Source organism: Ipomoea triloba, chromosome 4 (genome assembly GCF_003576645.1).
Source record: "Ipomoea triloba cultivar NCNSP0323 chromosome 4, ASM357664v1".
NCBI classification, from domain to species: Eukaryota; Viridiplantae; Streptophyta; class Magnoliopsida; order Solanales; family Convolvulaceae; genus Ipomoea; species Ipomoea triloba.
The window spans coordinates 14,264,219-14,277,407 of NC_044919.1; the positions used below are offsets into that span (position 1 = coordinate 14,264,219).

Here is a 13,189-nt window from a genome sequence, read left to right on the forward strand (position 1 = left end):
GCTGCATGTGGGCATCATCGATGCAGGGCCTCGAGAGAAACGGCCAAGAACCGACCCCATAGCGCTCACGACTGATGATTTGCCAACTGACCCCGATCACGGTACCGAGGCTTTGGTCGTCACCATCGATATAATGGGAGTCGATGTACAGCGTGTGATGGTAGACACTGGAAGTAGTTTCAATGTGTTGTACTACGATTTTTTCAAAAAGCTGAACCTCGACCTAGTCGCAATGACCCCGATCCGAACACCCCTATCGGGATTTACGGGAGACACGATCCAGCCTGAAGGAAGTGTAAGATTACCGGTCGAAGTCGTTACTTTTCCCCAAATACAGAAGGTTGAAATGGATTTCATGGTTGTCAATCTAGCCTGAGTCCACAATGCCATATTAGATAGGCCAGGCATCTCTCAGCTCGGGGCGGTAATTTCGATGCCACACTTGTGTATGAAATTTCCAACGCCAGAAGGGGTCGGTGTCCTCCAAGGTGACGTTCGTTATGCTCGCCGGTTTTATGTCAAAGCTATGTAAAAGCAGGAAGCCGGATCGTCTCGGGTCAATACTATTTCCAAAAGGAAGGACGAAGACAAGCGAAAACAACCCAAGCCTTCGGAAGAAGTAGAAGAGGTGATTTTAGATCACGCATATCTTGAAATAGCAGTCCGAATAGGGAGATCCTTAGGCTAGACCTTAGAGAAAGCATCCTAGCTGTCCTCAGAGAATATGCCAATATTTTTGCCTGAAGCCTAGAAGATATGCCCGGGATTGACCGAAAGGTGATCTGCCATCGGCTAGCGGTTAATCCAAGTTTCAGGCCGGTTATGCAGAAGAAGCGGCATCTCTCCTCGGACAGAAGAGAATTTGTACGTCAAGAAGTTCGGACTCTTGAAGCAATCGGCCACGTCAGGCCGGTAGTCTATCCAGATTGGGTCGCCAACGTAGACACATAGTTTTGGTCCCCAAGCCGCCGACCTGGCGCATGTGCGTAGACTACATGGACCTAAACAAAGCATGCCCTCTCGACCCATATCCTTTGTCGAGCATCCACTAGATGGTATATGAGACTGTTGGAGCTGACATCATGAGCTTCATGGATGCGTTTAAAGGATATCACCAAATAATGATGGCGGTCGAAGATGAAGACAAAACAACGTTCGTGACCCCTGATGGCTTGTTCTACTACCGAGTGATGCCCTTCGGATTAAGAAATGCCAGGGCGACCTATTAGCGAATGATAAACCTGCTATTTGAAAAGCTGTTGGGAAACACCATGGAAGCATATATTGACGATATGCTCGTCAAGAGCCCCGACCGATCTCATCATGATCAAGACCTACGGGCATGTTTCACGATCATGCGTCGATATAGGATGCGTTTAAACCCAATGAAGTGTACATTTGCACTCCAGACCGGGAAGTTCTTGGGTTTCATGATGACAAAACGAGGGATCGAGCCGAACCCAACCAAGGTCAAAGCCATACTTGACATGCAACCACCCACTACTGTTCGGGAAGTACAGTACCTAACCGGTCAGTTGGCCGCGCTCAGCAGGTTTCTATCCAAACTGGTCGAACGGGCGCTCCCGTTTTTCAAAATCCTTCGGAAGATCAACAATTTCACTTGGATTGATGAATTTCGGGAAGCGTTCGAAGGCTTGAAACAGTACCTGATGTCCCCAATCGTCTTATCAAAGCCCAAGGCCGGGGAGACGCTGGACGTGTACTTAGCAGTGGCAGATAGGGTGGTGAGTGCAGTTCTTTATCGAACCGACCACACGAATACTCAGCGCCTCGTATATTATATCAATCATGCCTTCCAAGGATCCGAGCTTCGGTATTCTCGGATCGAAAAGGTTGTCTTCGCACTGTACACAACAGCCAAGAAGTTAACGCCGTATTTCCAGGGCCGAACCGTGTGAGTATTGATCGACCAACCAATCGGAGTTGTCCTCTGGACCTCCAGCTAATCAGGATGCATGGTAAAGTGGGTAATGATGCTCACTCAATTTGCTATAGAATATCGCCCCAGGCCAGCGATCAAAGGGCAAGCTCTTGTCGACTTCTTGGTCGAGTGCACGGCTCGGGAAATAGGTCGCGCAGTGTGCCTCGACCCGGACGAACAGGTGTGGGAAGTTGCTACAGATGGCTCAAGTAGCAAAAATGGGTCGGGTGGAGGCATAGTCGTCACGCCCCCGAGTCACCTAACAGTTGCCTAGTGCATGTCCACCACGTGCCCAGCATGCTGATAACCCGAGATTTATCCCTTAGCACCCACTATAAATACGGCATTTAATGTAGAGAGAAGGGGACTTTTGGCAGATCGGGAGAGAGGACAATCTTAAAGAAAGAGAGAGAGGTCGGGTCCGGTCTAAACATCTGTATTCAGGTCGGATAATCTTTTGGGTCATATAAAGTTAGTTTTGTACTTCTTACTCACGTATCCCGAGCAAATTACCATATCAACATAAGACTTTTGGAATTAAATGAGATTACCTAATCCCTTTACACTGGATCATCCGAAATATGGATTTAAAAATATTAAATTTTTAACACCCATTAGATAAAATATTTACAAAAGTGAAATCCTTTTTGTAACTTTATTTGAAACGTGATAATTTGGAAGTTTGGGTAAAAATGATTTTTGGGGTATTACAATTAATGCTAGGCTGGAAGGGTGGAAAACCAGGTTCCTATCTCTGGCTGGAAGGTACATCCTGGCACAGGCGGTGTTGAGCTCCATCCCGTACTATACGATGCAAACAGCCTTGACACCCAAGACGATGTGCGACAACATTGACAGGAAAATCAGGCAATTCATTTGGGGAAGCTTAGAGCACAAGAGAGGTTGTAATTTGGTCAAGTGGGAGATTATATCAAAACAAAAATCGGCAGAAGGTCTTGGAATAAGAAGCATGAGAGAAATGAACCTAGCCTTTTTAGCCAAACTTGGATGGTGATTTGTTAAGGGTGAAAACTCTTCATGGATTCAAGTGCTAAAAGCTAAATATTCCAAGAACCAAACAAGTTTGGAAAACATCGATCCAGTTACCAGTAGCTCGAACACCTGGAAAGGGATTAATGCTGCCTTTCCCATTCTTAAAAATGGCATCCAAACGGCCATTAGAAGCGAGCGAAACACAAGATTCTGGACTCAAAACTGGCTTGTCGAAGGGAAGCTTCTCCGGGAGCCGACCAATCAAATAACTAGAGAAGAAGAAGAAGCCATAGTGAGAGACTATTGGGACAAAGAATCAGGTTGGAATCTTCAAAAGCTAAACCAAGTTCTTCCTCCTCATCTGGTCAATAAAATTAGGGGAATCTTTTTGTCAAAGGATCCCAACCTCAATGACTCCATTCTGTGGAAAGGAACACCCATGGGTGACTTCTGGGTGAGCTCAACCTATTCGTTAGCTAAACACCAATCTTTGGAGCAAACAACGATCAACTAGAACATAGTTTAGAACATCAAATTGCCCAATAGGATAAAGTACTTCATGTGGCTGGTGATGCACGGTCGAATCATGTGCAACGTCGAAAGAAGGAAAAGACACCTGACTGAGGTTGAAGAATGTCAACTGTGTGGTAATCTTAAAGAAGACATAGACCACGTCTTGAGAAAGTGCCCCGCCACCACAGAGGTATGGAAAGCCATCATGCCGCGCGCCTCACCATTTTGATAGAGAGCTCACCATGAGCTGGAATACTTGGTTGGAAAGAAACCTTAGAATAAGAGGAGGAAAGTATGTCTTTCACCATTAGAATGCCGCTGAGTATTATTTGTTGGCACATCTAGAAATGGAGAAATGTTTATGTGTTTCATAAGGAAAAAAGTCACAAGAATCAAAAAGTAGCCTGGATTAAGAAATACAGTTCGAAGGTTCATCTTGCGTTGGAAGGCACTAATATCCGGAAAAGACCCTGTGTCTTACCGTTAAGAAATATCCTTTGCTAGAAGAAACCGGACTCCGGGTGGGTTGTGCTCAATGTGGATGGCAGCTGGAACGCACGTACTAAGACTGCTAGCTGTGGAGGAGTCATAAGGAATCACAATGATGATTGGATTGAGGTGTTCCAGAAGAACTTGGGGGACTGACCGGACTGCAATGTGGACATGGTCGAGACCTGGGCTCTACTTTACGGCCTCAAAATGGCATGGAGACTGGGATACGACAACATAATTAGACAAAGTAATTCGACTAGTCTAACTCGGTGGATCAACAATCCTGACTCCAATAATATCGAAGGAGGACCCCTGTCCAACTTGATCCTTGAGTGCAGAAGCTGGATGAGAAGGACCTGGACTGTAAGATGTTGCCATGTACTCCGTGAACAAAATCACATTGCAGACTGGTTAGCCAAAAACTGCAATGATGATTGGGATATTTATGTGTTTTCTACATGCCCGTCTAGAGAGCTTGCTGAGTGCATTCGTTGCAATCAAGTCGAGCTGCAGAGATTCTGAGACGACTAACTATTTCTTTTTTTTTTTCTGGGGTTGTGCCCTTCATGTTCATCAATATATATATATATATATATATATATATATATATATATATAATGAGATATAAAAAATTATACACACCAATAGTGTACTTTATGAACAAAAATAATGTACTCTATAAAAAAATATTATATACACAGAAACAATCACTTTATGGATGCGCTATTTGAATATATAATCCAAACAATGTATAATACGACTAAATTTCTGCTTAAATAATCCCTTAAAACTAGCAAGAACCCTAGGCAATCAAAGATGTACTTTATGCATATCAATAATGTATTTAGTACACAAAAACTACCTGCTCAAAAACAACATATAAACAATGAACAATATTTTTCAATTTCTACTTGAATAATTTTTAAAACCCTAGGTAGTTGAAAATGTACTTAATTGATGTTTAGGTTCGTAATCACAATGTGAGTCTAGAATTAGATGTTTACCTTCAAGAAGCTCTTGTATTGTGCAGCAATGGAGTCGGATGGTCGTTTTCTTGTGTGTTTGTAACAACACAATTGAGGAAGCAGTGGAGATGGCGTCCAAAAGAGCGAGGAAGACGGTTGTTCTTCGTCCGGAAGAGATGAAGCATCTTTTATATTATTTATAAAAAAAAAAAGATGCACAACAAATCATCTCTCCTTAAATGAAGAAACGACGTCGTTTTGAACCATGGTCCATGCAATAACAATTGATATTTGGCACCTCTATTAAAAAAAATCAAGTTAACGAGTTGAATCATTACAATGCTAACCTATTACAAATCTTGTTCATCTATGAAATCTCAACCCCTTAACCTTAAAGGATGGTGTTCGATATATGGTCCAAACCAGTTAATATACTAAAACAAACACAAAGCAGAAATTGTGAGGTCTACTTCTACATAGAGAGATATGTGGCAATGTAATTTGTAATTTGTAAGATCTGTAACTGTGCAAATTAAAAAATGCGCAGATGTGATTCAAATACCCAGAGAGAACTGTAAACACGCAAGATAGACACAATTACAATACCTGAATTCAATCTGTAAACTATTCTACCAAATCGGCACATTACAGTATACAGCTTGTATTACAACCTTAGAAACCTAGTATGGATCAATCCAACGTGAAGCTCATTTCTATAGGCTAAACAATTACCATGACAAAACTGCCTTTGAAATCTCAATAGAAGAGCTTCTAGGATCACACTCTTGGTTCTCAAGCTTTATGGAGACCGGACATCAGAGCGATGGTCAGGAGATGAAACAGTTTCTCCTGCATGTGCATCAATTTCGGTAGCGTGTTCAGGTAATAGAGATTGTTCACCATTTTCAGTATTCTCCGGTTGAAAATTAATAGGGAACTTTGTGACTCTGGGTTTGTCGGCCAGAATATTTCTCTGGACCCTATCAATCAAAACCTTTTGAGGAGGCTCCTCTCGTAGTTGCTCATCATCATAGTCATTGTTGACATAGTATCCCACCCGAATAAACTCTTGTCCCATATAAGAGCATGTCAATAGTAATACTGTGACACCAATAATATCTTCTTCGCGGATTTTAGATGGGTCTGGGGGATCTGCCTGTAAAAGTGTGCGTATAAGCATTTAAGCAATCAACACAGCAGCAAACCCAAATAATAAGTAATACATGATAGCAGATAAAGCAACAAGTTAGTTACCTGAAGCAGAAATCGGTATTTGCCAACATTTACAGGCCCAACCAAAACACTTTCCAAGAGTTGGTCATAAGTTTCATCCTCTGCAGATCCAACATAAATCAGCTTCCATTCCAAATCTGTACTAAACAAGAAAGGTTACAATATGGTCAAGGTTGCCAAATCTGATCCGAAACCACAATAGTGATCCTTATGCATTGGTATCTATAGTAAAATGAACACCATAACAACTTACTAGAAGAACCAGCCAGAAGAAGTCAATAATATATATATATATATATATATATATATATATATATATATATATATATTTGAAAGAACATTCTTAAAATGATAAACACAATATCCACCCACCATCTCCAGAGTGACTGCAAATTTTTTACCATACTTAAAAATCCACTTTTCAATGAAGTATATTCAATTCAGGTTCTTTTGTTTTTTTAAATAATTTCTCACCATTTTTGTCATATAGGGCAACAAGCAAACACATTGCAGCTAATAGCCTATTCAAAGACTAAATACCACCTTTACCTCTAGAACCTTAATAGAATTTTTATTTAAAACGGAGTATAAATTTACTAGTTATGTACAGTACACCTACCAATGTGATTTTGAATTCTGCATGTATTTTTGCACATGAGATAAATTAAAGTTGTTGCAAATAAACTTAAAATTGGCTCTCCTTTCTGGTACAAGGATAATGATGCATTCAAGTTTTTAAATGTTTTGAAATAAATTTTACCCTTTTGAACATAGTCTCATACAGGGTATTCTGGCCCTGACTTTTGGCAAAATGTTAAGTTTGATAAAGAAAATGGCAACTATCTCTCAAATGCCTGTCTAATACTATCTATAAGCTTATCCAAGTGACCAAACCTCCATATCAAATTGAATCTTGAAAGATATTTAAACTATCAATAGCACTAGTCTGCTGCAAAATAAAATCAGCATATAATTAATGTATGTTGAAAGCACACACAGGACCAAAATTCCAGAGGCAACAAAACCCTGAATTTTGTAAAGAAATAGGTTGCAAGTAGGAAAACAGCAGTAACAGAGAGAATAATTTAGCTACCAGTTCACAGAAGTTTCAAGATCCAGAAGTAACTCTAGTTCAAAAAAGTCCAGGGAAAGGATGTTGATAGAGTATTAATTGTGAGTCTTCAAATGAATAAAGTTGTGTACCAAAATTTTAAAAAACAAGCTAGCATAAAAGAATTCTTTACTAATGTAGATATAGCCCCACATTTCAGCCATTTCCATTTTTCCTTCTAGTGTTAGACAAGAGGGAGAAAAGTTCAAAGCAACAGATACAACAAAATAAATTGCAATATTAAAAAATTTCAAAAGCAAAATGTTGTCAAAGCATCCACATCCCTGGTTTTCAAATAGTGAGGTGTTTTAGAAGATAAAGGCTCCAGATCAAGAGGTTTTCATTTATATCATGTTATCACCGAGGAGATTATTTTGATCCCTTCATGGCTTCAAACACACTTCTTATAAACATTATATGCACCAGTTCTATGAAGTAAATATTTTAGAGAATTCCCATTTGAGTTTATAACCTAATTTAAAAGCAAAATATCACTTCTTCAAGGCAATTCAGCATGAATTTTATACCTGTATACAAATTTATTTATTTATTTATGTAAAAAAAAAAAAAAACTCTTCCAAAGTGAGACCTGGTAGCTACTTGAAAGAATCATTGATATCAAGAAACACTTTCAACCAATATCACTTAAAATGAAAAACTGAGCAGAAAGGTTGCAAAACCTAGAGACATTAATTTAACTCCTTTTATATGTCCTTTGTTCCTCAAAATTGAATTATGAAGAGATGCAAAATTATACAAAAGTGAGTAACATATTTAACTTGAAAAAGAAATGTAGCGAACCAAAATCCAGGTCAATATCATACCAAAAACAAATAAAACACAAAATCAGAGGTGGAACGCTACTTATCCGCATTTTCACTATCGATAAATTCAAACTTCACATTTTCAAAACGTTAATGAATTAATTAATTAGAAAGGAGAAAGTTTACCGTCTTTCAGGGAAGTGAGGCATTCGTAAGAGATCTCAAATTGAAAAGGATTGAGAAACGGCCCCGGATTGTCCAAAACGGTGACATTTGTGAGGTTGACGACACTCATCCTTCCCTGCAACCTGCGTGTAGGAATCGGAAGCCCTAAGCTTTCAGGGAAAAGATAAACGGATCTTGAATGCAAAACCCTAATCGCCGATTTGAAATGGAAGTAGGCGAAGCTAGAAAATGTTTTGACCAGTCTAGAAATTTTCTATATATACGGGACGCATTTTAATTTGGCGGGAGATTTTTGTGACCGCTTCTTCATCTTTTTTATGAAAATTGAAAAGCCGCGAAGAAATTAAAATGAATGCACGTACACAGAATAGCAAATTACGCAAAAACTGAGTGCAGCAATGATTAATGAATGCACTGCACGGAGTAGCACAAAATAATTAGGAGTATTTACTTTATAGAGTAAACTAGTTTTATGGGTTATGCCCAATGTTTATATTTAAATAAATATTTGAAAGTATATCAATGCAAGATTATATAAGAGAAGATTATACATGGATAATTGAATATAATATCGATTTTTTTTATTTAAATATCTAACTCAAAGTATATGAATCCAAGATAATATAGAAAATTCATTATAATTATTACTAAAATAAATGTTTGCAACCTTGTAAAATCGATAGTCTAAATATTTGGTCTAAAAATGATAGTCTAAATAAATACTACTTTTAATTTAAATTTTTCTAAGTGTTGTTAATTACCTTTTGAGTAACATTGTCATTATCTTCATCTTTATTATTTGTTCTCTTCCTTTTTGTTGGTAGTGTGTTATTTGCAATTCGGTTATTGTTGGTAGCATAGATGGCAACGTTATGCAATGAGATTATGATATAGGAGCTATAGACTTTCCTTTAGTGTTCTGCTTGGGGTTCATTTGGTTCAACCATTATTGTTGAATGAGTTATTGTGGATAAAGAAATCCCTAGTTTAAGAAAAAAGATTAAATAAAATAATAAAAATTTGAAAATTTAAAATATTATGTATTCCAAAGATATTAAAAGGTAGTTTCTCGCTTCAATTTGCTAGGTAATGGATTATTTGAGTACTTTCATTATCAAAAAATCCCCAAGTAGTTAATATGATTAGTTTCAAACTATTATTTTTTATTTTTTTCATGGTATTAAAGAAATACATATGTATCATTTTTTGGTGTAACTACTAATTTATTTAATTCAATAAGAGTAAAATAGAGTGATTCCACTTCAATTTGTTGGGTTATTATTTGAGTACTCTCTTTGTCAACCAATCCCCAAGTAGTTAATATTTTTTTTTTGAAAGCCCCAAGTAGTTAATATAATTAGCTTCAAATTTTTTTTTTATAGTATTAATAAAATACTTGGTAACTAAATATATAACATTATTTTGTACTATAACTTTGATATTTAATTACAAGATATTATAAAAATAAGATAATGGACAATGTAATGAATATCAATTGATAAATTTGAATGTAAAGAATCTTTGCATGAGAGAAAATAAAGATAATATAACTAATGAAATTATTTTTCTTATTTAATTTAATTTTTTGATAATGAATAAATTTTTCAAATAAAGGTATTGTAGACACATAATTCTAAATTAAAGAAATAAATATGTGTCATTTTTTTTTGTAGCTACTAATTTATTTAATTTAATAAGAGTAAAATTGAGTGAGAAACTTAATTATGTCAAATTTGATTGAGATGGGGTTCAAACCTAAGACCTTTCTTATAGAAACTAATTGGTAAGTTAAAAGTTAACGGATAAGAGAATATTTAACGGAAAACTTAACGGATAATCATAAAAGTAAGGTTAAATTAGGTAATCTCTATTAATAATATTAATCTGAATTATCTTAACCATCTATTTGATTAAATAATTCATCTGAACCATCCATTTGATTAAATAATTTGACCGTCATTTTTTTTACCCATTTTAGGCCTAACTTTGGCTCTTATTAGTATAGTAGATACCAGAGGTGACCGACTTTGATGGCACCGTCACTTTTAGTCCTCAACTTTTAAATCAACCACTTTTAGTTCTCCAACTTTGATGGCACCACCACTTTTAGTCCTCAATTTTTAAATCAACAACTTTTAGTCCTCCGACTTTGATGGCACCGTCACTTTTAGTCCTCAACTTTTAAACCAACCACTTTTAGTCCTCTTACTTTTTGTTTCTAGCCACCTATGGTCATTCCTTTACAATTGGACATTTAATGTCATTTTCTCAAGGGCAATTCAGTCATTTCATAATTAATGTATTAAGTATTATGTTTCCTCATCAGAATAATTAAAGAAACCCTATTCTCCACTCTCCTTTGTGAACACTAAATTATGGACCAAATGACTGAATTGTCCTTGAAAAATGACTTTAGATGTCCAATTGTAAAGGAAGGACCATAGGTGGCTAGACACAAAAAAAAATAAGAGGACTAAAAGTGGTTGATTTAAAAGTTGAGGACTAAAAGTGGCAGTGCCATCAAAGTCGTATGACTAAAAGTGGTTAATTTAAAAGTTGAGGACTAAAAGTGGCGGTGCCATCAAAGTCGGAGGACCTCCACTGGTATTTACTCTTACTTTATATTTTAGTGTTTATTCACTATAATTAATTTGTTTTTAGAGTTAATTTCATATTTGGTCCTAGATTTATAGGTAACAATCCACTTTTAGTTCTTTTTTATCATAACATCCTTATTTAGTCCTAGCATTATTGTGGCATGACTATTTTTTGTCCTCTGTCAACAAAATCGTTGAAATGTCGTTAAATACAATGACATTTAGACCTTGTTTATACAAAATATGTTAACCCACTATATTTTTTATGTTTTTAAACAAAAAAATCATAATTGATGACCAAAATATCATTGTATTTAACGATATTTAAACTGTTTTGTTGATAAATGACAAAAAATGGTCATATCACAATAATACTAGGACCAAAAGTGAATTTTCTTATAAAAAATGACTAAAAGTGGAATGTCACCTATAAATCTAGAACCAAAAATGGTATTGACTCTTTGTTTTTATCAGACATGTTTGCATTTGAGTTTCGATCCGGTTTCAATTTCAAATCGCTGATTTCACGAATTCAAAATTGCCAGAACCTTCTTTGGCCGATTCCCATCTGGTTCTGGAACCGACGGTTCCGGTTGAAACCGTCGATTAAAACATGACATGTTTTTCTTTTACTTTTTGCGCTTATGCATCAGAGCAAAACTTGTTGCGCACAACACAAATTGCGTTGTGCACAACTAAAAAAGTGAAGGCCACATGGGTGGTGGCATTTATTTTATATACTAGTTTTATACGTGGGTTAATGCCCAATGTTTATATTTAAATAAATATTTGAAAATATATCAATGCAAGATTATATAGGAGAAGTTTATACATGGTAATTGAATGTCGAATTTTTTTTATTTAAATATCTAACTCAAAGTATATGAATCCAAGATAATATAGAAAATTCATTATAATTATTACTAAAATAAATGTTTGCAACCTTGTAAAATTGATAGTCTAAATATTTGGTCTAAAAATGATAGTCTAAATAAATATTACTTTTAATTTGAATTTTTCTAAGTGTTCTTAATTCTCTTTTGAATAACATTGTCATTGTCTTCATCTTAACTATTTGTTCTCTTCCTTTTTGTTGGTAGTGTGTTATTTGCAATTCGGTTATTGTTGGTAGCATAGATGACAACGTCATGCAATGAGATTATGATATAGGAGCTATAGACTTTCCTTTAGGTGTTCTGCTTGGGGTTCATTTGGTTCAACCATTATTGTTGAATGAGTTATTGTGGATAAAGAAATCCCTAGTTTAATCAGATCATTACCAGCTAAGAGACTTCTCCAAATAAAGCTTCGGTTACTCCCTGTACTTGCCTCCAAGAAAGACACTTTAGGGAAATACCTAGTCTTAATGTTTTAAGTCTAAACCCCACTGATGTAATTGACTGATTTATTATGACAAATTAGTTAGGATTAAGTCTAGAGTCTGTCAGTGTTAAGAGTGAAAACCTGATTGATCAAACTTTACACCAGAGCGTTTGGGATGTATCCGTTGGGATTCACTGTCTTATCCTTGCTAAGCTAAGTAGAGCGGTTACCGGCAAAGAGGTGTGATTACAAGAAAGTCCCTACTATCTAGACATCTCCCTACTATCTAGACACCTCAAAGGGTATCACAGTAATTATCTATAAGGATTCAAATACTAAGAATTACCATGTTACCTACGTCAGAATATTATTTAAAGGTGATAGATTGTTCAAGAATGATAGACAAGAGATTATTGAGTTCGGACTTGAAAGATAACCATATCCCCTATAGTTCCAAAAGATCAGCTCTAACTACTTCGTCTTCTCAAGAAAACAAGTTTTGGAGATTTAAGTTGATGAGCTTGAGAAGGCAAATCATTGATGCTTAATCTATAGACGGAAAGGCCATGCAGATGTGGTGCAGCGTAGAGTGAGTCAGCGAGACGTAGGGATGTCAATTTCAATCCGCCCCGCGGATATCCACCCGAATCCACCCCGCATGGGTCGGTTTTTTTTGGGTGATAGTGGGTGGTGGGTCTTAAAAATGTAAACCCGCGGTGGGTCGGGTTGGATTCGGGTTTTATGTACAAAACCTGCCTAGCACCCCACCCGACCCACCATGTGTGCATACATATATATATAATAGTAAAATAAGTAGCACTAGTATATAGTTAATTATAAAAGTTTCAATAACTTTGGGTAACTTTTTACTATTTTTATATCTAAACAACTAAATTTATTTTTAAAAATTAACAATTTAGTTATTATATTATAATATTTCTATATTTTATGTTTTAGTATAACTAATGAATTTTGTTGTTTAATTATGTGTAAGTAATTTTGATATTATTTTTTTAAAAATAATAAGTTGATAAGTGGTGGGTACCCTAGTGGGCACCCGCACCCGGTGG

At 36.3% G+C, this 13,189-nt stretch overlaps 1 protein-coding gene across 2 annotated transcripts; it reads right to left on the minus strand.

The window, feature by feature from the left end:
- Positions 1-5,429: 5,429 nt before the first annotated feature.
- LOC116017061 (histone chaperone ASF1B-like) lies at positions 5,430-8,599 on the minus strand. 2 transcript variants are annotated; one of them, XM_031257575.1, is made up of 4 exons: positions 8,562-8,599; positions 8,200-8,321; positions 6,160-6,275; positions 5,430-6,061 (listed from the first exon to the last, which is right to left on the minus strand). In XM_031257575.1, exons 2-4 carry the CDS (start codon positions 8,306-8,308, stop codon positions 5,705-5,707), a joined length of 582 nt encoding a protein of 193 aa, XP_031113435.1. In that variant the 5' UTR covers positions 8,309-8,321; positions 8,562-8,599; the 3' UTR covers positions 5,430-5,704. The 2 variants fall into 2 exon arrangements, with proteins under 2 accessions (XP_031113435.1, XP_031113437.1); XM_031257577.1 differs by lacking the exon at positions 8,562-8,599 and having other exon boundaries at positions 6,160-6,239; positions 8,200-8,544.
- Between the last annotated feature and the right edge of the window lie 4,590 nt (positions 8,600-13,189).